Below are 25,121 nucleotides of genomic sequence, written 5' to 3'. Positions count from 1 at the left end.
GCTGATTTGGCAGGAAATCCACAAAATTGCCACCAAACTCTATTACTATTACGACCATTTGGTCCAGTGGAGTTACCACAGGATTACAAGTGGTGGTAGGGCAGTGTAATTCCCATTCTTGGAGTCCATAGGACTGCATGGGGACTTTTGATGGATTTACCACTGCCGGAATTACCTCATGATCAATCCACCTATTTTTGTACGTAAAGTGGAGGATTTCCCTCCAGCAACAAGCCGGAGATGAATCTACCACTTTTCCTCCAGAATTCAGTGGATTTATAACATGTGAATTCCACCAAAGGTAGTTTAGTTTAGTTTATTCATTTATAAAGTGCACCAAATCCTCAGGTATCTAGGCGCATAGGTTACAAACATAGTCAAACCATTGAAAGCGGTAGAGGCAATCCAATTTTGTACAGTGGTGCTATTTACAATATGGTGCTAAATATAATATAAATATGTACGATGAGGTGATGTAGTTAAGTATACATATATAATGACAATGATGCAAATGGTACAGACCAGTAACATCAATATAGACAGTGATACAGAACAATATTTAAAAAAAAAAACAGCAAAGCGTGGATATGCAGTACAGATATGTAAGGCATTATAGGTGGCCTGGTATAGGTCACAGAAGCGGGTATATACAGGTGAGAGCGTAGTGGTATCTCTGGGTGTACTTTATGACTGCTCTTGAGTGAGAAGCCAATTTTTTATCTTCTTTCTAAAACAGATGAAGGAGTGCACGTCTCTAAGATGTGTAGGTAGTGAGTTCCAGAGTTTCGGGGCTAGTGTAGGGAAGCTGCTGACCCCAGATTTCTGGCGGTTCAATCTTGGGATTCGTAGGCAGTTTTGATGTGTCGTTCTAGTGGGACGGGCAGTACTGTTTTTTGAGATTTTGCAGGTCAGATATTTGGGGGCTGAGTTAGCAAGACATTTATGCGTAAGGCCTAATATTTTGCCAGATATTTTACTCTTGATGGGTAGCCAATGGAGGTTATGCCTCGTGGCTGAGATGTGGTGTGATCTGGGAATGTCGCGGGCCGACTGGAGGGTGTTATTTTGACGTGTCTACAGTTTAGTTACTTTTTTTTGGAAGTTCCAAGATAGAGTGTGTTGCAATAATCGAGTTTGGCGAGAATGAGAGCTCTGACCAGAGTCAGACAGTCGGAAGGTGTCAAGAAAGGTCTGCATGAGTTTATTAATTTGCATGTGTATGCAGTAGCTGATGCAGTTGCGTTAACCTGTCTGTTCAGTGTTAAGGAGTAGTCCAGGTAGAATCCCATGGTTTTAACTTCTTTGGAGACCTGTATAGTATTACCGTCAATGTTGAAAGCTTTGAAATTGTTGGCTAGTTTATTGAGTTTAGTTTGTGAGCCGCTGAGGAGCAGTTTTGTCTTGTCATAGGTGAGGCATAGGCCGTGTGTGGCCATCCATGCCTGGATGACAAGTTAGATTTTGTTCAACAGTTTAGAGTCTAAATCATAGTTCCCGGGTTATCGGAATAAGTATTTGGGTGTAATCTGCGTAATTAGTGTAGGTGACACCCAAATGGTCAAGGTCATCAAACAGGGGCTTAGTAAATATGTTATAAAGCATTGGTGAAACACAAGAGCCTTGAGGGTCTCCACAGATCACCTCTGCTGGTTCTGCAGATGCGTTAAATGAGAAGACCCTCATTTGATTCAGAAATGATTGGATCAAGTTAATGGCATTGTTGGAGAAGTGGGCAGCAGTTGATAAGTGAGTGCAGAGTACATCGTGGTTGACCAGGTCGAAGGCGGCTGATAAGCCAAGTAATAAGAGGATGGATAGGTTGCCTTTATCAATTTGTTCATCATTTGGTGTATTAAGGTCTATTAAGGCCGTTTCTGTTCCATGTCTGGGCCTGAACCCTGATTGCTGTAAGCCCAGTAGGTTGTGGCTTTCTAAGTGAGCCTGGATCTGAAGATATGCAGCCCTGTCAAGAATTTTTAGCAAGAAGGGTACAGTTGTAATAGGACGGTAGTTGGTAGGTATATTTTGGTCAAGGTTGGTTTTGTTAAGTAGTGGGAGTACCCAGGCCTCCTTGAGGTTGGTGGGGCCAGCACAGGTCCTGAAGGAGTTATTTATGAAGGAGGTTATAAACAGGGCCATATCTTTAGCTGCCTCTTTAATGATATTAGGTGGGTAGATGTCGCCTTTACATCTGGATGATCACCAAAACCTATAATTTGGTGGTGCATGAAAAATGGTGGTAATTCCGTTACAACTCGAAAAGTGGAGTTAACAGAATTATCGCCACCTTTTTCCAGCACCACTAAACTTGTTATGAGGCCCAAAGATGGTTTTTTGGTTTCTATTGTGAATTTAAATCGGGTCCAACTGAGGGCAGTCCCTCTCATCTTCCCTGAGTATCCCTCCAAACTAGCCCAGATTTGCTCAATTCCGCAGGTGAACACTAGAGATCTGTAATCTTCTATTATCTAGAATCTGGCTCCTTGTGTTTCTTTCTCCCTCTAGGGTTTTGTAGATGGATCCTAACCTGGATCCCACAATAAAAATCATCACAGGAATTGGTGTCTTCCAACCACCTAGGCCTCACTCTACAAGGATTAGAAGGGTGCGAGAGAATTAAGGTAATTTCCTTCCTTTGCCTTCATGCTACTCTCCCCTACTCTTCCTCCCACTGTCTTCTTTCTTTCCCTCTCTCTTTCTCACTTAATCCCTTCAAAATGATGTTAGCTCACATCCACTCCTATTCTACATTTTCAATCTAGTACTCTCCACTCCCCTCTCCACTACTCTCCACTCAGAATACACTCCTGTCCCACTATTCTTCTCTAATCCCCATTCACTCTACTCTTTAATCTTCACTCTCACTATGCTCTACTCTCCACTATCACTTCTGCTATTCCTTATGAAATTGATGGAATCTTTGATCACACCTTGCTAAGTTCCTTTGTAGAGTCTTCTAATTTATTCAATCCATTTCAATTGGCTTTTATCCTGGTAGGGGTATGGAATCTGTACTTGTATCTGTAGTGGATTTTCTGACATACCCTGTGGACCAGGCTGGAGTGGGGGTGCTGATTTTATTAGACCTGTCTGCCGCCTTTGATACTGTAGACCACCCCACCCTGATCACCTGTCCATCCTGTGCTGGACTCCCTAGACAGGAACCTGCATCGTTTTCCTCCTTCCAGTCTATCTTTCTATCACCTTTCTGCTCTAAACCTATGGCTTTAGTGAGCAGAGTCCATCAAGGCTCCACTCTATCTCCCATTCTGTTTAAAATTTATATTCAGCCCCTCACACGGCTTCATGTGCTATTCCTACGCCGACGACACACACTTTATCTTCCGGCTTGATCTCTCTTCTTCTGAGACAGCTGCATGGCTGATGAACTGCCTTGATGACGTAGGGGTGGGGGGTGGATGGCCGACAACTGGCTGAAGCCTAATGCTGTGAAAACAGAGGTGCTAGTTGTAGGACATTCTGATCCTTCCCTATACTGGACCCCTGATGTTTGGCCTTCCACTCTTGGGCCTTGCCCTTCTCCAGTTGCAGTGGTGAAGGATCTAGATGTAGAAATTTCAGCTTCTCTGTTGATGAAGGACCTGGTTTGTCAATCTGGTCACTTAAAGCTGCAGATTTTTCGCAAGGGTCATCCTTTTATTCCCTCCTGCTTTCATGGCCCAGTGGTCTCCTCTCTGGTTCTTAGTAGTAATGACTACTGAAATTCCCTCTACCTGGCACAGCCATCTTATTTGCTTCACCTTCAGTTGTTACAAAACATGGTTGCCAGGGTGATTCTTCATCCTCCATTTGGCCCCACTCCTACACCAATTACACTGGCTCTCGGTACAGAAATGTGTTCCATTCAAGTCTCTATGAATTGTGCACAGAGCGTTCTATAGAATTGGAGTTGAATACGTTCAGGCCAAATTCTGTACCTATATTCCTGCTAGGTCACTGCGCTCCCAATCGTCTTTAACAATTTGTATCCCTTCTGTAAAGCGTTCTCATATAGGGGGATGAGCCTTCTCTGTGGCAGCTGGGAAAGTCTGGAACTCACTCCACCATACTCTGCGGGCTGTGACTCCTCATTTATCCTTTCGCCGCCTATTAAAGACCCATCTGTTTTAGATGTGTCCCCTCTCTCTGCTGTCCTGGTCTGAGCCTAAATGGTTTGTAGCACCAAGTTGCTTTTGGATGTACATTGCGCTTTAGAAGTGTACTTAACATAACTTAACATAACATTACATACAGTCTACTGCTCTCCATTCCCACCACTGCCTACTCTTACCTCTCCTCTACACTACTCTCCACCCTACATTACAGTCCACCCCTCTTATTCTCACATTCACCCTCCCTTCACCCACTCAATCACCTTTCACAATCAGCCTCATTTATGACATCCACTTAGTCTTACTCACTCTCTTTACTAACCATCCATACACTTTCATAATCAAGTGCCTCTGTCTTGCACCAACAAATAGCTCACCTTGCACGCATTCTCTGTAATTCTCTTCCATGCTCTACTCCTCTGTCCTTCCTCAACATGGTCTCTCGATCTGCCTTCTCCTCCCTTGACCTCTTCCGAACAACCCATACTCATCCATTCTTCCGGGCCCCTTTAGTCTTTATCCTCCCCCTTCCATTTGCTCTCAGCCTCAGCTGGTTTCCCCAGCCAATGCCTGCCTTACTATGCCTGAGGGGCCAAGTTACAGAGATAGGAAAATGTAAAGCTTGCTTAAGCCTCGCCACCTTTTCGAAGGTAGGCAGCACTGGCAGCCAGCTACAGCAAGTCTGTTTCAGAGTTTGTGTTTCATAGCAGATAAGAGTCCTGATCGCGGGCGTGCCACAAGCAACGTTGAGCCATCTTGCTGTTCGCTGCCTCTTCTCTCACCGGTGGGTTGCATGTTCTGTCCTCTGCCACAAGGATCTCGGGACGCAGTAGTCCTAAAAATGGATAGAGAAGACAGTGGCGTACAGCAGCAATGGATCGATTGCAAGGGGTACTTTGCAATTGTAGCCAGTCTCAAGTAGATGGGACAGAGACTGGGGCCCTCCCATCTCCCTCACTCGTGCTCTTTGGCCAGAGTGGCTCTGGCAAACACACTGATAGGCCTCCTGCAACAGATTGCGATGGTTCCCCGTCCCCCCTCAACAGTGTGTGTGTGTGATGAAAATCTCTATGAAGGGTGCGAAGCCCCGCCACACTTCTTCCGCGCAGGCTTGCCAGGTATGACTGCTGGTGGCGGGCGAGAGTTAATGTTAGTGTTTATGTTTTGGTGCCCCAGTCCAGGGAGGTTGTGAGTTAGTCTTTTTGTAGTTGGAACGTCCTGCTCTCCAATAGATCCCAGGTGGCCTAGGGGACCTCTGAGTTGAGGTGTGGGCCTGCTTGATCCCTTCAGCATCTCTGTGGGACTTTCTTCTCTGCTGTATCAGGACACTGCTATATCCTCTCATGTCCTCATTCCCTTAGTGATGGCATGCCCAGCTTTGCTTGTCAACAATGCGGCTCCCTGGTCTCCCATCGGCAGTCCTTTCTTTCCCTGCAACTGGTCTCCATCAGGGGTGAGTGTTTATGCTGGTTTCCTCTTTATAGTGGTTGAGTTTTGGTCTTTGGACAGGTGAGGCCAGAAAAAATAAGAACAACTCTGGCCCCTCTCTGTTTTTGGAGGCGAGGCTAGAGAAGCAAATGGTTCGCACAAAAAGATCTTGGCACCAACAAGGGCGGAAGGAATTGGGCCCCATCTGTTAAAACTGTCCAGCTCAGGGGTAAGACTGTCTCTGGACTTCTCCTTAGACATCCCCCAGTTTATCAGAGAGGGGCTCTCAACCCCTCTTGACAAGGCAAGTTTACTGGAAAATACTCAGGATAAAAAAAAACAATTATGCTTCTTGAAGAAGCTTTCGAACTTGAATGCTCCTCTTTCATGGTTAATTAAATTGCTACCTCTAATGGCTCATTTGAACAGCTGCAGAACCTTTCCCTGCCGTCTAACAATTAATTTGTACATGGCCATCAGGTGCTCGTGGCTCCTGCCCGCACCTTTCACATACACCCCCATCCCCCGTAAGGTTCTTCTCCCAAAACGGCTATTGCTAGCTACCTGTCCCACTTACTACCAATCCTGTGATGCGAATGTTTCAGGATATGTGAGTGATCAGTTGACTGTCTCACACATTGGCCCTCATCAGGAGGTTGGAGGTAACCATGCCGCTTTTAGCGGCATGGTTGCCTCCTTACTGCATTCCAGGCCCGGGTTCCTCAAAGGAGAACTTACCGGGCCATCGCAACCTTGGCGGACCCGGTAATTCCCCATCAAAGGACCCCGGACCCGGTCCATCCCCATTCCCATTCGAGCCCCCATAGGGCTCAATGGGAATGGGGATGGAGCTAACAACGGGCCCGTTAGTTACGGGCCCGTTGTTAGCTCCCTGGTGTCCTCGCGGGACCCGGAATGGATGCCTGGTTTTACCAGGCACCCATTGCGGGTCCCGCGAGGAGACCGCGTGGTAGGGCGGAATGGGTTTACCGCCACCGGCACCTTTACCGGTGCCGGTAAACCCATTACGCCAACCTTGTGATGAGGGACATTGTCTTGTCTTCCCCTGCCTCCCTCTCCTCTTGGAGAATCATAAGGTAATTTTGTTTTGCAGTAGATGCTGTGCAAATCAACAATGGTAAAAATAAGCACGTGCACGCCTGTTTTTCTCTCAAATAAAAGCGCACTGAAATTATTTTCACAAAAGGCTTCTTTTATTTACAATTTTGCGTGCGATTTAAACGGGTAACAATTCTCTGTACACAATGCTAGTAATGCTTCAGCGTGATGCAGGACAGTCCTAGGCGCTATCATCCGGGTTCGAACGGGAAAGACAGAGGCAAGTGGCGACATCCGATGTCTTGCAAGAACTTCAAGAGAAAAGTCAAAGATTTGCAAAATTGGTGTAAAGGTTTTATTTTGGTGGATGATTTGCTACATTAACTTTACACAAGTTGTAGGTTCTCCATTAACTCATCAGGGAGGCCTGGATGAGCTCACGTGGTGGTTCCTTCCTCTTTTGGCTGTCCTACACATGGGGCCGTTATTCCTGGTCCTTCTCTTCACCATGAGTGATGATGTAGCATAGGTTCTTGTAGTCGAGGTTACCAGCGACATCTGGGGGGAAGGCATTAAACATCTGGGTGATCTGGAAGACAAAATACGCAACGGATGAGCGATCCGATCATGGAAAGTGTAACAGCTTTCACAATCTAGTCCCTTGGCTACCAACCACCACCAACAAGAACAACTCTCACAGTGGTGCTGCGTTCTCTGTGAACTGAACTCTTTTAGTGAGGAGTAATGGTTCTACGCCACTTTGCCATACTTAGAACGTCATTGGTCAAACACCATCATCAGATTTGCCTTTTATCTTTTGTTAGTTTTGGATATTAGGTGGTGCAGAGAGCGCTGCTTATAGGCTGAAACTATTGTCATGGCAAGTGAAGATAGGAGAGCGATGAGATGAGAGGAAGGACACACAGCCTGCAGGTGTTGTTTGGTTATTTAAAGATTCATTGACCTCCCATGCCCATGCTAGTCCCTATGGCCATTCACACGCACTACCTGCCCCTCCCCACTCAAAATACACCCCGCTGGAATCTTTCTATTATTATTAGGGTATTTGTTGAGTGAGGACCTAGCTTCAGAAAGCCACGGAGTGCTTTACAATCATAGGGGGAGCACATGGTGAAGGACGCAGAGTAGCAAGGGAGCGGGGAGCTACCAGGGGCGGGGCGGCGGGCAGTGTGGTAGCAAGGGATCTACAAGTAATCGGGAGGAAACAGAGGGGAGCAGATCACCCAGGCTCAGGTCAGGTGGGGAGTGGACAGTGGTAGCAGTTGTGAGTGCAGGGAGTGCTTTTCTGTGAAAGCGCTCTTATGCAAGATTACTTGGAGCGCCGCCGGGCATAATGAGATGGATGAGCGCTGGCTTAAGGAGCCCGCTCTATACATAAGATGCGGAACATGCACTTAACAGGTCCTGATGTTTGGGTGATGCCCCAGTGTCATTTAAAAAGACGCACATGTAAATCAACTGCCCCTCTACTGTCCTTTGAGGTTTTTTTACTGGCAACACTACATGTAAACACTGCTCACTTTTTATGGTGGTTGTGTACAAATACGGCCTAGGAGCAATATCTGACAGTGCTGTCCACCTTCAAAAGGGTGGGCAGCTATCCTGTATGTTGCAGGACTATCCTGATGTGTATGGCCAGTTCCCTGCATGCTGCAAGCAGCCTATCCTGGAAGGGAAAAAGTCACAACTTTGCGAGTCCCAACTCCATGCATCTCCCATGAGACTTACTTGGCCTAAGGAAAACCGCATGACTCACATGATGCCTGACTTGACACCCAGCCAGCGTTTTAGTCAGGCCTTTCCAAAAGGTACTAAAGGCAGCAATAGCACAGAGCCAAGGAAGTATATTTCCTCCGTTTTGTTCCATCCATTGTATGCACAGAGTAGACCGCTGCCCTGTTGAATGCTGCTCGACTGTATAGACTATTCCCTGCTGCCTGCTGACAGCGCGCCTCCCGGCTCCCCATTCAGGGGAAGATGACCTTTGGTTGCTTAGAGAATCCCTCCGTCGACACTTGCAGAGGTGAAGGGCAGCATGGAGAACTAGAATTGCACCCTCTGAAATGGATAATTTACGAGTCTCTGGTCTCACGGCCTAATTGAAGTGGTGGTGATTGGATCATGTAGGTCTACTGAGCAAAGGAAGTGCCATGGTTGTGCATCATGTAGGTCTACAGAGCAGAGGAAGTGCCCTGGGGAGAAGCTGGGGATGGTCATTGAGTTTCCATCTTGAAGGATTAGACTGTTGTCTATAATAGGGCCAAAGCCTATTGAAGTCTTCGGACCAGGAATATAACTGAGAAGACTCCTCAGCTTTGTTTGGAGTAGTCAGATTCCTGATTTCAAAGCCAGACTTTTCACATAGTGCTTAAGCCAGGGACTCAACCTGGGGCCATGCGAGGCGTTACAAGGAGAAGCCTAGGGTAAGACCTTATCAGCCAAAAGACATAAGTCTGAAACCTCTCTTGACAATATGTTGGTGAAGAGGTTCTGACTGCCTCTCACTGGGATTTCTGGGTACAGGCATCCTGGTAGGTCCCCCCAGGGAAGAGTCAGGATTTAGGTATGGAGGTGTGGTTTCAAGGGAGATGGCTCATGGAGGTGGACGTATTGTCTCTGCTTGGGCCATGCGCTACATCACCCCCAGGAAAGTGAGCCCAATCTGGAGAACTTTTATCAGTAGTACCCGTCTGTGTGCGGCATGACTTGTGCTTTATAAAAGGGAAAGCTCACATTCTTCTTTTGCTGCCTTTACCAGTTCTCCCATTCTTTGCCCGACACGCGTCTGGCACAGGAAAGGGAGATGGAGATGGATGACCTCAGCCAGAAGTGTCGCCTTTCCTACTACCACTGAAACTTCCTCCAGAGCACATATGTTTCATGTGACAAAAGAGGTGACCCTGCAAACATTGCCACTTAGTCTATGACAAAGGAAATTGCAGCTGATGTCCGATGTGAACAATAATTCGTTCTCTAATAGATCTTTGAGAGAGGGGAAGTCTGTTCCTTCTTCCAGGGCTGAAATAAAGTCCTTCAAGTCCTTAAGGTTTGATATTGAAAAGTTTGCTGCATAACTTCTTGCCCTCACGCAGAAGAAGGATGAAACATGAACCTCTTATCTATGATGGCTGGAGGGGAGGCATCCTCTGGTCAGAGAGGGGTTTTAACTTTGAAGCAATGGAAAAGAGAGTCAACTTTAGACAGTCCCAGAAACTCTGTGTCAAACCCATAAAGGGTTTCGTATTGGGCCACTGCACGCTGTCTCAATCATCTCCGGGTCCCTCCATTCTTTTAAAACTAGATTGTGGGTGCATGGGTTGTGTGCAGACCCATGGGTGACCTGGTACAGAGGAAGGGTCACATCTGCTGTAGGAATCCTCGGATTTGGGAGACGGTACCAAAGTGGCAAGGATTTTGCAGAGTCCAAGGATGGAGATGATATGGGCAATAACTACCTTCCTTCTAAGATATGGGCCTCATTACGAGTTTGGAGGTAGCCATGGTGCTATTAGGCCATGGCTGGCTCCAAACTCGGGTCCGGGTTTCTTGAATGAGGAATTACCGGGCCATTCCAACCTTGGAGGACCCGGTAGTTCCTCATTCAAAATACCCCTATAGGGCTCAATGGGGAGGGAGCTAATAACGGGCCCGTTATTAGCTCCCTGGTCCTTTAGCAGCTCTTGCTAAGGGACCCACTAAGGGACCTCATAATGCGGCAGTAAGGGGTTAACGGCACCGGCATTCTTAGTGGCGCCATTAACCCCTTACCGCCGACCTCGTAATGAGGCCCATAGTCCCGCCAAATTGCACTCCCCCTATTGTTCCTCAGAGGCTGGATCTGCAGTGCGTTGGCCTTCTGTGGGTAAGGCTGGTGCAGGAGCTACTGATTGAAAGTGCTGGGACAGGATAGGGGTCGTTTTCTGTTGAGGGCTGGGTCTACAGTTGTCTTTGATTAATGTCTTTAAATCCCCCAATGTAAATGTTTCGAAGGGAGCAGTGGGCACTTAGGAGGTTCTATTGTGGGTACCCACACCGCTTCTAAAGCTGGGATGTCTTATCCTCTTTTTGTGCTCCTAATGATGTCTAGACCGCAATCTCCCTGTTCTCCTCCTGGACTGGTCTGCATCTGCCTGCACGTGAAGCAACCTTGGGATGCCCAATGGAACTACTAAACAATTGTTTTGATAAAAATTGAAAGGCGCTAATTTTAATTCTAGGTACCGCCCCCTCGTCCTGGGTCTTAAACTGTACACAGCAGAGAGCTGGGTGCAGGAGCTGCCTGACTATGCCTGACTTCCGGTTTGTGTCATTTACTTCCAGGTTACTGTTCAGGTAAGGAACATTGGGGGCATGTTGAGATAGTTCTCACCCTCAATGGGGGTGACTAATGCAGCATCCAACACCTTGAGACAATGATCATCGCTACGGGTATGGATCTCGTTCACCTCGTTATGGACAGACTGTGTGGGATCAATATGTGGAGAAAAATGAATGTCGGTTAATACCTGAAGCAATTGGGCCCTTTCTGGAAGACAGGAAGTACAGGTGCATGAGCCAGACCTTCATCCAACATTTTTTTTGTTTAGCAAAAGAGTTTCCTTTCTGGGAGGTGTGGCCCGCCTCATTCTTCAGAGTTAGGACAAAGAAGAGGGACGATGGTTATATGAAAATAGCCTGTCCACAAATTGCTTCTAGTTTCCTTTAAATGAACCTTTATTTTCTATTGACCTACGTTTTCTAATGTAGTGATGACTTTTCTTTTACTCAATTTGGGATTAGCTTTTTCACACATTGGGCTTGCACTGTTGAGAATTTCAGAAATTACATTTAAAAAAAACAAATTGGTACCATTAACATTTGGTAAAAAGGGACGTGGCAAGCTACATTGAAACGTGAGAGAGGCAGCTGGCATCCTAGCCCCCCTATTTTCCAGAGCTGGGAGGTGCTTGGGGATGCTTGTCTCTCTTGCTGCAGCAGCCTGAGCAACAAACCCACCCAGGAAATACGTGTTAATGAACTATATGAACTATTGTTACGTTTGAGGGAAAATAGGGGTGTGAAAGACGCTGCGCAGATCAGCGCACAACATAGACTACTTCTGTGTGTGTAAAGGGTCATGTGAAACTATGTGTTAACTTAAGCACCCTACACTTTAATGCTGGTTTTACCCAAAGCTGACCATGAAGCCTGCCAACAATACACACTGCATTGTGGGTAAATAAAAGAAAGTAATTAAAAATGCCCCGTTGGAATGCTCTGATTTTGTATAAAGAGACCATTGTGGCCTGACCTGGGGCTGTCTAGTGTTTTTAGCTGCAGATATCATGTGTAGCTTAGCGGAGGGACATTTTGCTCTCCTTTCCTTTTAGATACGCATCACAGCACCGTTGACCTCGGAGAGCACTCCCATGCAGGAGCAGGGGGTGCTTCCATTTAGGGGCAGCATTAGCCTTTTGAGCCAACAATGGATTGATACATGTTGATTTTCCCTTGTCCTTTTTCTTCATACATTCCATGGGCCTCATTCCAAGTCTGTTGGTCCGGAAATAAGGGTTTCGGTATCAACGTACCGGCAGCCTTTCCGGACCTCCAGACTACGAGAATACCTGCAAGGGCCAGTGCTACCGGCCGGTCTGACCTGCCGGGAGCACTGGCCCCTGCAGTCATGGTTTTCACGGAAGCTCCGGCACCATTAGCAGTGGTGCCAGTGCTTCTGTGTCCTCCGTTCTATGGGACTCTACAGGAATGGGGACTTACAGTTTCCACTGCTGGCACTTGTAATGTCCTGGTGGCACCGGAATCTCAGGCGGTGGAACAGTGTTACGAGGATGGCAGCAACTCACCGATAGCACTGGCGGGTTACTGCAGACCTTGTAATGAGGCCCCATGTGTGTTAGCCAACAATGCATGTCGGCGCTGATCCAATTCTATGCCGATAGTGCTTAAAAAAAAGGTACGAGTCATGTCTCAACCATATACGCCAGCACTGCCACTGTCAAACACATGTTCATGTTGCTTGACCCTAAAACAGGTCTCAATGCCTCCAAACTATCTTCCGAGGAAGGAGAACTCGAGAAGGGCGGTGGGTGGACACTCAGCGCACATCATTATCACAGTGGGAGTGGCCTAAAACTAACACTACAGTGTCTCAGCGAGCATCCAGCGCCAAGCGTATCCTTGCTGTAACCCAGCTAGATGGCGAGCGCGGTTTCCCTGTGCAACAGGCGCAACAATTGGAACGAATAAAATAGGATTGAAACTCTGTCGAATGGTATGAGGCCTTCCAGTCTGGAATGCAACATATCCTTGGGCTTGTTCTGCGCTGTCCTAATGCTTTTTATAGACTCTATAAATATGCTGGCATTGCTGTGTAATCAGCATAATTCCCCTTTGTTCAGAAAGCTATTGGTTGTGACAAGTGCTGAGCTTGGCGTTTATTAACACCGTTAATAACACACGCTGACCACATTAGTCTAATTCCCGCCCATTGGGATCAGTCAAGAACGCAGCTGCGGAAACAAGCGACTCTGCATATTATTATCAAGTTTGAACGTGGAACGTCATGCCATGTTTCTGCTGCTTCAAAGGGCTGTAATAATAGCTGTTATTACCCAATGCAATAGTACTCTAGTATTCGACTGCTGAAGGCTGAAGGGCTGAGTCCATTCGGTCAGGAAATCCAGCCGATGCAATCCTTGCAGATCCCACATTGAATTGAATGAGCACCACACACCGTGGGAAATAAGCAGGCTCAGATACCTGAGGGTTCGTAGCGCTATATAAATGCACAAACAAACAAACATAACATTTGACTTGGTGTTCTGCTTAGCTTGCGAATGGATAACACTGAGATGTGTATAAGCTAGGTCTGTGTGCACACCTAGCAGGACTTTAAATAGTGCCTTGAGATGTTACCTTATTGGCCTGGGGCTAAAGTCTCAGATGGTAATCCTCCTCCCCACCTCACAACCACCAAGCTGCTGGCTAGTTACATATACTTCCTAGAGCCTACAAAACAACCACTGGCCCAGGCCATCATTTACCTGCAGGAGGGACGCAAAACGGCTGTCTGCCATCTCCTGAATCTTTGGTGTGCGCTCTGGTACTACACGCCTAGTATGTTGCCTCTCCTGGCAAACCCCTATTGGGCCTTATACAGTCTGCATTATCCTTACTTGATATATATGCTCTACTACACAGCACCGCCAGCATCCTTGGTGCGCTACAGCTAGCTTTCTGAGGTCAACCAGCTCAAGAGCCAACTAGAATCTCCTGCTTCAGCATCCATTCAGTCTCGCATACATTTAACCCTGTGTATTCCATGCCCAATAAACAGTCTGGAGGGTCTGACTGCACAGGACTGAACTCCATCATGTCCCCTCTTCTCTCCTCCCCAACACTCCTCATGTGTTCCCATGTACACATCTTTACAAGCACAATTCTTGTCGCTGGCACTTCTGTCAGCTGGTTTGGCAAACCCAGTCCTCTCCGCCGATAGATGTGGCCTTTTTTGTTTTCTTATAAACTGCCCTGATGACACCCTCCACCTTAATAGGACCCACTTAAGCACCTCTCAAGTCCATCACACATCCAATCACCAACTTCATCTAGTTCCTTGCTTTGCTTGCTCTAGTTTTCCATCACAGTGAAATTGAGCAGCACATCATTGACTTCTCTTCCCATGAACACCAATAGGTATCAGCTATTACACAAGCACCGCTACAACCACAACCACAACCATATCCCAAATCGTCATTGGTAGTGTCTCTGACTTTATAAAGTTTTTGCTTTACTGTAGCCCCCCTTTCCACCATCCCCTCCCACCGCATTCTCACCATCTCCCTTCACTGTCTCTCTCAACCTTCCCTTATCCACAGGCCAAGGACTGGCAACACCCTTGCGGGGTCACAATACACTAGTTAATTAGACAATGGTGGGCACCACTATGGTGGTGATGGCACCCGACAAACACTTAATGACATCACATAACCGTCAGCAAACCAGATAACACTGAGCCATATCGCACCCTTCCATAAACCATATAGATCTCTGCCCTATATATCACACCCTATCAAAGACCAGGCAGATATATTTCACTGCTCTACATTAATCCATACCAAAGAGGAGATATATTGATGCCCTTCATTACAAAACGCTAAACAACAAACACGTTGAAGCCCCGAGATATGAGCGATCACTGCCCTGTATCACACGCTTCCGAAGACCAGAGAAGACACATCCCCTTATCACCCCCTACCAAAGATCAGAGAGGCTACTGCCCTTTATAATACGTTGCCCTAGATCTCTGCCCTGCATCCTACCCTTGTAAAGACCCTATACATCAATAGCGTATATCCCAAGAGAGATGATTACACTTTATTCCAGCCATTTAGATCCCTGCCAATGTGCCTCCTTACAAGATCACTAATCTCTTGCCAAACTGAAGAGAACTCTAAAGAACCTTTTAGCACTCACCTGTGGGCTGATACCACATGACCTAGCGGGGGCCGCAATGGACGTAAGATAAATGGCAAAGGGCGTCATTACACGGTAGGTGGTAAGGGTTTACCGGTAAGGGCACCATACCGGTAAACCCTTACCACCTTACAACGAGGTCCCTTTGCGGGACCCGACCTTAACGGCTGGTGTAGACCAGCCATTAAAGTTGGGACCCGCAAAGGGACCTTGGTGCTAATTACGGTACTGCAATTTGCGGCACCGTAATTAGCCCCTTCCCCATTCCCATTGAGCCCTATGGGGCAAAAATGGGAATGGGGAAGGGCCATGGAGAAAGAGGGAATTACTGCCCCGCCAACCTTGGAATGGGTTGGTGTTTCCCCTTTCCTCCATGGTGGTACCGGTATGGTACCGGCAGCAACCATGGTGCTAACAGCACCATAGTTTACCGCATTCCGTGTAATGAGGCCCAACGTCTCGGCTGCCCTCCGTGCTTCTCACATATTTTGAGCGGATAAGTGGTATTTGTGGAAACCCTTGGAATGTGAGAATCCAAGTGGGCAGATGAGGTGAGAACAGAGCTCGGAAGATGGAGTAGCATTCTGTGATCCTCTTACCTCCTCCTGGCTGAAGCGGTCTGCTTGGGTCATTAGCATTTCTTTGATGCTGTGGAGAAAGAGACAGGAGAATGTGGTCAAGCATGGCAAGCCTGATGCCTATCCAAGACAAAGGTTAGGACTTTAAAACACATTAGGTGGATTTCTTTTCTGCGTTACCACTAGCCGTATTATCCACCACCATGGACGATATTAGCAAAGAAATCACTCAATTACGACTTTACCAATGGGACAGTGGAAACGGTGGTGGCAAAAATGGAATACCGCTGGTTTCACCCTCAATTGATGCAAATTGGTTATGTACAGTTTTTGTCACTGCTGTAAATGTTATGAAATGAAAAAAGGGTCCTGTATGACCCCTTTCTGCATCACAGGAGATAGGTGGTGGGTGGTTGGTCCTCAGATATGCCCCCGTTTATGCCCCCAAACATGTCCTTTTCCTGTGTTCAAGGGAGGAGCTTGCTTTTCAGCTCTGTACAGGAAAACATTCTGGAGCTTTTGTGCAATTTCTACACCTATCTTTGAGTTGAAGGTAAAAACTGCCAGATTTAATTTTGAAAATCCGACCCTCAATACTTCCTGTGGTAGTCATTGGAATACCACCAAAGGTATTTCCCTACACATTCCAGAAATGGGAGAGTGGGAAAAATGACAATATTTGGCAAATACTTCCATTTTGACCATCAGATCCCAGCTTGTAATGAGGCCAGTAAAGGAAAATGCATCAAGGAAACGCAGCATACTCATTTTCCCTCACGATTTTGCAAGTAGATGCTACCAAATCCCACACACTAATGGAAGGGGGTAATAGGCACCCCATGAACTCTGGACATCCCGTGAAGCTTGTGAGTATTGGCAAGGCTCACCAGCCAGAAGCAACCAGGCCAATGAGCAAATCATGCCGGGGAAAGAACAGTCACACATCACTGGGAGCAAGATTTCTTTCATCTACCTAAAATGTCACACGTTCTTCTCCAGAACTCTTTGCCTTCCAGAGGCACCACCAGTCTGTTTGGAAATCACATATTTTCCCCACAGTTCGACCAGGGGTCGAAGTGCACAAAAAGAGTAGCGCCCCCTGTCCCCCGTCCACCACCCAGCAACACAAACCTCATACCTGCGTCCTGCCCTTCAACCCCCCACCACTGTGTAATGACCGAAAGAAACAGAGTGAAAGAAAATTCATCTTAAACTAACCCCATTACTTTTAGTAATGGTGCCCATAGCATGCAGCTTTATGCACACCCCCATTTCTAATCACCCACCATTCACACCTCCTAAGGTATCTGCCAAAGACTGGAGCCACCCCTCCATCCAGCCCATTACCTGTACATACAGCTGTGTCTGCAGCAACTTCACATTAATTCATTGCTTAAATGCAAAAGACTGATCACTGTGGGGGCAGGAATATGAGGGGCTCGGGGATGGGCTTGATGTCCCACGCAGGCTACTGGCCTAAACAGCAAGCAAGAACTGACCCATCAGGGCCAAGACTCACATCACCAGTAACGGGGCAGCAAAAAACAAACATGTCATTTGGCGGTTCTCATCTGACAAATGATGACTGATTTTACTAAAAAGTGTGGAACGTGGTACTCTTTACTTCCTGCCGTCTTCAACCTATGATTGTGAAACTAGGAAAACCTCAAAAGGAAACTGGAGTGATAAGGGGGGCTGTCAGTAGAGCAGGTACACGGTAGGTGACTCACCTACAAACTTACAAATGTAAGCCTTGCCCCACTTCAGTGTTAATTTCTTTTTGCATTTGTTGCAGCGCCCTGAACTCTCGGGTGTCTAGGCGCTAGTTACATTGGCAGTAGAAGCATTCCTGGGAAAAAGAAAAAAAACATTCAAGAGGATTCGCCCAGGAGGTGTCCTTTTCACGGCAGGTGGAAAGGCTGGGTCGACTGAATTAAAGAGCCAGGTTTTCAAGTTTTTTCTGAAGGTTCAGTTAGAAGATTCTTTTCCATGTGCGATGTTCTCAGGGCCTCCCGAATATTCTGTCAGGAGAACAGAGCATTTGGTGGGCCTCTGCTGGTACCGTGCCGCGGGCCCTAGCACTGGTGGTTGTCGTGTTCCACGTTGCTGTTTGAACGGTGCCTTTTTCTGGCTTGGCATCATGCGTTAGTGCCCCAAAAATGCCCCACGGCAGGAGCATGGTCGCACTGCATGAAACACTAAAACAAACAACATCTGGTTCCGCCCAATTCCTGCTGGCCTCAGGTTGCCGGCCATGTCGCCATAGGCCAGTGGTCTTCAAACTGTGGCTCTGGTCTGCCGTAGGGGTGACTGAAGGGTGTCCAGGGGGTTGTGGGGCTCTTTAAAAAGGGGTGACGGCGACTGCTTTCAATAGGAAATATAGTTATGGCTTGAGAGGGGAGCTCAAAAACAATATTTTTACTCAAGGGTGGGCTCAGTATAACAAAGTTTGAATACCGACCCATAGCCTTTCGACTTTCCAGTAGCACGCGCCTGTGCCAAACTGCCGCGTGATGAGCACCTGAGATCTCAAGGAGTGGTTGATAGAAAGGCCGCTGAGGCGGGCTGCCCACTGCCATGTACATATTGCAGCTTCATAAGCAAGTTATGAGAAATACAATTACCCTTACGCGGAAAATGTGTAATTTTATTGCTATTTTTGTTCTTGGTGTGAGCACCTGTTTTCGCATCTTTGCAGCTGCAGCTGGCTGCTATTATTCACGTGACTCGCAGCCATCACCACACAGGGAACGCGACCGTCATCCAGCACATCCCACACGAGTCTGGGGGAGGCGAGCGTTGTGGCCGCGAAGTCGTGTTTTACTTTTACTTGTGTTCCACGCGCATACATTTCGGTGCTTCTGAGTGGGGTCCATTAACGGGGAATCGAAGCTGGGCTCCCCGATTCCGTGCAGCAGGTACAGCACGGGTGGAGCCAGTGCTGGCCCCACAGTAGGTGCTGCACTGGCCCCACACACCCAAATGCGCCCACACAAGGCTTCATTTGCCATGCTCCAGATTTACGCGAGAAGGAGGGGTGCCAGAGGTTGCATGGTGGACGCACCCCTGGGGACGCGCGAGTCCTTTGCTGTCTATCTTTCCTTCACTCCATCCTTGCAGCCTACACACATGCTCTTCCTATTTCCTTTCCTCCCACCCACCCCACCGCCACTCCTTTCCCATTTTCTATACATCTTTTCATCTCTCATCCAACAATCCTAGATTCATCCCACCCCATTTCCCATCCATCCATATTGTCCATCCACCCATCCCTGCATCCCCTCTATACTCCTTACCATCTCGAGGCTTGCATTTTAATTTCTTATTTTGATTCTCCTATCACCCTTTGGCAGCAGCCAGGCAGTAATGCATGACTTAACTGGAGGTGTGTGAAGCTAAATCAATTTGAACACTTCAAAGACACTTCTAAGCAGACATGCTAACCTTTGAGGGCAATGGGTGTAAGGCGCTCATTTGCTTGTTTGATTTAGCAATTTTTCTGCCTCCTTTGGTCTGCCACCCCAGGCAAATGCCTGAGAGTGTCATCCATAAGGCCATCCCTTTAGTGCAGGTTCCCCGACAATTTGAAGTAAGGGGAAAATATCCCTTACTGTGCCCCATCTCACCCTGCTCCAGCCTTACTCTGCTCCATCTCACCCTGCTCCAGCCTTACTCTGCCCCATCTCACCCTGCTCGAGCCTTACTCTGCCCCATCTCACCCTGCTCGAGCCTTACTCGGCTCCATCTCACCCTGCACCAGCCTTACTCTGCTTTGCTCCAGCCTTACTCTCCTCCATCTCACCCTGACCCAACCTTACTCTGCTCCATCTCACCCCTTACTCTGCTCTATCTCACCCTTCCCCAGCCTTACTCTGCTCTGCTCCAGCCTTACTCTGCGACATCTCACCTTGCTCCAACCTTACTCCGCTCCATCTCACCCTGCTCCAGCCTTACTCTTCTCCATCCCACCCTGCTCCAGCCTTACTCTGCTCTATCCCACCCTGCTCCAGCTTTACTCTGCTTTGCTCAGCCTTATTCTGCTCCATCGCACCCTGCTCCAGCCTTACTCTGCTCCATCTCACCCTGCTCAAGCTTTACTCTGCTCCATCTCGCCCTACTCCAGCCTTACTCTGTTCTATCTCACCCTGATCCAGCCTTACTCTGCACCAATTCTCACCCTGTTCCAGCCTTACTCTGCTCTGCTCCAGCCTTACTCTGCTCCATCTCACCCTGCTCCAACCTCACTCTGCTCTGCTCCAGCCTTACTCTGTTCCATCTCACCCTGCTCCAGCCTTACACTGCTCTACTCCAGCCTTACTCTGCTCCATCTCACCCTGCTCCAGCCTTACTCTGCTCTGCTCCAACCATGCTCTGCTCCATCTCACCCTTCTCAACCTTACTCTGCTCCACCTCACTCTGCTCCAGCCTTACTCTGCTCCATCTTACCCTGCTCCAGCCTTACTCTGCTCCAGCCTTACTCTGCTCCATCTCACCCTGCTCCAGCCTTACTCTGCTCTGCTCCAGCTTCTTACTCCGCTCCATCTCACCCTGCTCCAGCCTTACTCTGCTCTGCTCCAGCCTTACTCTGCTCCATCTCACCCTGCTCCAGCCTTACTCTGCTCTGCTCCAGCTTCTTACTCCGCTCCATCTCACCCTGCTCCAGCCTTACTCTGCTCTGCTTCAGCTTACTCTGCTCCATCTCACCCTGCTCCATCCTTACTAAGCTCTGCCCAGCCTTAATCTGCGCCACCTCACTCTGCTCCAGCCTTACTCTGCTCCACCTCACTCTGCTCCAGCCTTACTCTGCTCCATCTCACCCTGCTCCAGCCTTACTCTGCTCTGCTCAAGCCTTACTCTGCTCTGCTCCAGCTTCTTACTCCGCTTCATCTCACCCTGCTCCAGCCTTACTCTGCTCTGCTCCAGTCTTACTCTGCTCCATCTCACCCTGCTCCAGCCTTACTCTGCTCTGCTCCAGCTTCTTACTCCGCTCCATCTCACCCTGCTCTAGCCTTACTGTGCTCTGCTTCAGCTTACTCTGCTCCATCTCACCCTGCTCCAGCCTTACTCTGCTCCATCTCACCCTGCTCCAGCCTTACTCTGCTCTGCTCCAGCTTCTTACTCCGCTCCATCTCACCCTGCTCCAGCCTTACTCTGCTCTGCTTCAGTTTACTCCGCTCCATCTCACCCAGCTCCAGCCTTACTCTGCTCTGCTTCAGCTTACTCTGCTCCATCTCACCCTGCTCCAGCCTTACACTGCTCCATCTCACCCTGCTCCATCCTTACTAAGCTCTGCCCAGCCTTACTCTGCGCCACCTCACCCTGATCCAGCCTTACTCTGCTCCATCTTACCCTGCTCCAGCCTTACTCTGCTCCATCTTACCCTGCTCCAGCCTTACTCTGCTCCATCTCACCCTCCTCCAGCAGGGGACCTTGCTCCACCAGTGTGCCCCCACCTTGCATTATCACTGTATCTCTGTGTTGCTTCAACAGTGTGCCTTTACCTTGCGCCTCCCCACACTGCTCCACCATGTGCATCCGTACATTTCTCCATCAGAGCTCCCCATTCCTACTTCACTACAGGGACGAAATGTGGGTATTGCCAGGGGAACCAGCTGCTACCCCTGACAGCTCTCGTACTACCAGGGCAATGCCATTTCAACCCCTAGCTCAGGGACTGCAGGGGCAGTTCCAAACCAAAAGTACAGAGAGCTCTGACTTTAGCATTGTTTACTTTCTGCAGCTCCCAACCACTGTCCGTGCCCTAGCCCCTCCAGTTCACAAATGAGGGAGTACAATACTTATGGGACAATGCAGGTGGCTGGGACAGGAGGGGGTCTGGTGATTGGCATGTGGGCGGCGGTTGGTGGCTTGAACATATGGGTCTGGCAGGTGATGGCAGAAACTGGTCGTATTGCAGCCGGACCACCTGAATTTCCCGAAGTGGCTCAAGACCCTCCTTTACTCCTCTGTGGTCCTTGCTAACCTACCTGTCTGCGGCGCTGACGTGTGCCTGTTACCCTCAAAGTCTCATTGGTTACCAGGCTCCTCCATGACCAGTGTTCCTTGCACTGCCTCCTGGCCTACCGTGCACCTAGGGCTGCAACTGTAACCCCTAGCGTCTCCCTGACTCTTTGCACTTACCCAGAGAAACGCTGCCCTGGCTGCACTTACTCAGAGCAATACTGCCCTGATCAAAATTCCCACATGTTTCCCCTGCACTTCCCCCTCTCCCTTTCCCCTGCACTTCTCGTTGTCACAATTGCACAATGCCAATGTCACAAGGCCTAGTAGGATCATTTGTCTTGTCTTCCCTCTGTATCCCCTCCCTTGTCTTGTGGCACCTAGAAACATTTGTGTACAGGCGCGTTATGAATATCATATCATCCATCATATTATGCATATAAAATATAAACTAGCATTGGGTGGCATTAATGGAGCATTTATTACTGTATTTGCATGTGATGGGAGCTACTAGTCATGTGATGCATGTACTGCTTTGGATGGCATTAGTGGAACATTTGAGTCTATGGTTGGCATATGATGGCAGCAAATGGACGTGGGAGGTATTAGCGGGGCTTGGGTGGAATTACTTGCGTACTAGAAGCTCTGGCTTGTATGTGTTATGTTAAGTTACTAAGCTTTATGGAAGCTACTAGACATTTGAAGGCATTGGACGGCAGCAGCTGGACACTTGAGGCGTTAACTGGCCATGGATGGCATTTCTGGAGCATTTGAGGCTGTGCTCAACAAATTAATGCAGTAACTGGACATGTGAACCTTCACATTACATTTGGTGAAAACACTGTGCATATAAGAAATTAAGTGGCAATGGATGGCGCTACTGGGGATTTTGCAGTTGTGATTGGCCTATAATGACAGTACATGGACTTATATGGCTGCATATTACATAGAGTGACAATACCATGTATACAAGGCATTCTGTGGCATTACTGGAGTACCTTCAGGTTGTACTTGGCATATAATGGCAGTACCTTCACATGGTATGCTGGACCTTACACGTAGTGGCTTTGACATGTATCTAAGACATTGGGTAGCATCACTAGGGCATTTGAGGCTACTCTTGTAATAGGATGGCAGCAACAAGACATGAGTGGCATTAACTGGACTTGGATAGCATGATTTGGCAATCTGAGGCTACACCTGGTAAATGACAGCAGCTAATAGTGAGTCTACACATTACTGATAGGGAGTAGGTCATGCACATGATGCATTGGCTGGCACTGTTGGGGCATTTGAGGGTGCACTTGGCATATAATGGCAACACTAACAGACACAATGCTGTACTTTATTACATGTGTTGACTATACCTTCCGTCCGTGGATTTGGGTTGATCTATTGGGACATTTGAGGTTCTGCTTGAAATATAGGGCCTGATTCATGGAACATTGGGCCCCGTGAGACTGCATTATGCATGATGACCTTTTCCGTGGTTATGAGGCATTACTTGTCATTGGGTGGCCTTTCAGGGGCAAGAGAGACTGCACTTGGTATATGAGGCCAGCTCCTGGATTGTTCAGGTCGTATACTGAATACTATGACCATACCTTGCATGTAAGACTGGAACAGGAATATGATGCACGGAAGCTACTGTTGAATTATTGTGGCAATACCTATGAATGTGGAGCTATATTTAACATACAATGACTATATCAGCCATGTGATCCTTTAACTGCCATAAGGTGAACGAAACTGGACATATGTGGCTATACTGAGACGTAAAGAAGTGCCCCTAGGCTATGTAACTGTACCCCTTTCATATAATAAACCCATCAATAGCACACACAAACATCCAGACATCAGCCTATTTACAATATGGTTGGTAAATAAAATAGACCTTTGTTTTATCTATTGTAGTAACTAGCCATTAATGTATAAATCATATGCTTATTGTTGTAATGTAAGTTAGTCTTGTATTGTATCACTGGCCATGAGTGCATGCTGATGGAATGTTGATGTGTGCATGATAGACAGCTCAGGAGAATGTTGAGTGAATGTTGAGGGTGAGTGTTCTAGGAATGTCAGTTGGCGGCCTGAGCTGGGAGTGAAAGGATGGCTGGTGGGTATGTTCCCTTAATGTCCACTTGTGTACACCTGAACCTGTCAGGTACATAATACAAGTAACTGTAATCTATACATAATGTACATATGTACAATAAAGCCTTCCTGGACTAAACTACATGGCTCCACAGCTGGTCTGTGTACGTTTGTATTGAGCACTACCATTAAACATAACACTTATTTAAGATTGTTTGACATCATGCATATGATGTCATAATGGGCAAAGAACACGTAGTGTCACTTCCTGGGTTACCATCAGGTAACTCCCTCTGATGTCATAAAAGATTCCGATGTCACTTCTGCTAACCTTGGAATTGTGGTGAATTGATTTTCCTGCTCCACTCCACACTTTGCAGCAGGGCTTACCTGGCCCTGCTCTCCTGCACACCGTTCAATAGCACTACTCAGAATTCACCACCAATGAAATAATATCCTCCTCCACCCGATCTTTCTTGCTCCACCTAGACTGCTAGCTGAGGTATGAACCTACCCTCCTTTAGGCGCCAAGGTGTAGGTTCACAATCTTTGCTGGCTTCCATGCTGAGACCTCTAATGATTTTTGATAACTGCGACAAAGCGCACATCTGCCCTTCAAAAGACCCTCTCATGGCCCACAGCAAAACCTCATTCAGCTCATAACAGACCCCCTAACAGAGCTCCCAACAGACCCATGTATACTCAACAGGAGAAAAGCCCACAGGGCACCGGCGCATGGCTCAAAACAGACTACCACCTCACCCATAACAGACCACATAGCATACCAACCCATACATGCTCTAGAGCCCCACCAAGGCCTGCCTAGTGCATACCCTGAAATACCCAATAGCTGACCCTCATAGTTCACTTCATACTTCCCACATAGCTCACAGGAGACTCACGCCTAGCCCACCACCCACCTTTACACAGCTTCAAGCATATTCTCATATAGCTTCCAACAAACATCACCCATGACCCAAGTTACGTGACCACCACGAGCTACCAGTAGCCCTGCAACATTCCCTTAGCACAGTCTTTATCCGATACTCAGAAAACCCCAAACAGACCTCACATAATCTTAACAGACCATCGTATAGCTCTTCACCCAAACTTGCCTAATCTAAACAGAATGTCACATAGTCCAACAGACCATCACATAATGTCAGCAACACTTTACATAACTTTCAACAAACTATCACATGAAATCCATAATACCCACTTTTGGCCAAACAGTCCCTCAAATTGCAGATAAGACCCTCACACAACCACCAAAATACTATCGAAAAGCTCACAACAAAACCGCACTGAACTTCGTCAAGTAGCATATACCCCGATCAGGTTGTGTTCACTTCTCATGAGCCACTGGTGGGAGCCACTTTTAAATCTACTAAAA

At 47.7% G+C, this 25,121-nt stretch overlaps 1 protein-coding gene across 1 annotated transcript in view; it reads right to left on the bottom strand.

The window, feature by feature from the left end:
• Nucleotides 1-6,940: 6,940 nt before the first annotated feature.
• MYL10 (myosin light chain 10) overlaps nucleotides 6,941-25,121 on the bottom strand; it is a 160,596-nt gene continuing 142,415 nt past the window's right edge. Inside the window, exons 6-7 of the mRNA XM_069614990.1 lie at nucleotides 15,695-15,743; nucleotides 6,941-7,188 (exon numbers count right to left, since the gene is read on the bottom strand). Coding sequence (XP_069471091.1) covers nucleotides 7,084-7,188; nucleotides 15,695-15,743 — 154 coding nt within the window. The 3' untranslated portion in view covers nucleotides 6,941-7,083. The remainder of the gene's footprint in view (nucleotides 7,189-15,694; nucleotides 15,744-25,121) is intronic.

The sequence above is a fragment of the Ambystoma mexicanum genome, chromosome 9 (assembly GCF_040938575.1).
Source record: "Ambystoma mexicanum isolate Mex_15411 chromosome 9, UKY_AmexF1_1, whole genome shotgun sequence".
Taxonomy (NCBI): Eukaryota; Metazoa; Chordata; class Amphibia; order Caudata; family Ambystomatidae; genus Ambystoma; species Ambystoma mexicanum.
Note: the sequence above shows the minus strand (reverse complement) of the source record. Positions and strands in the feature narration are given on the sequence as shown.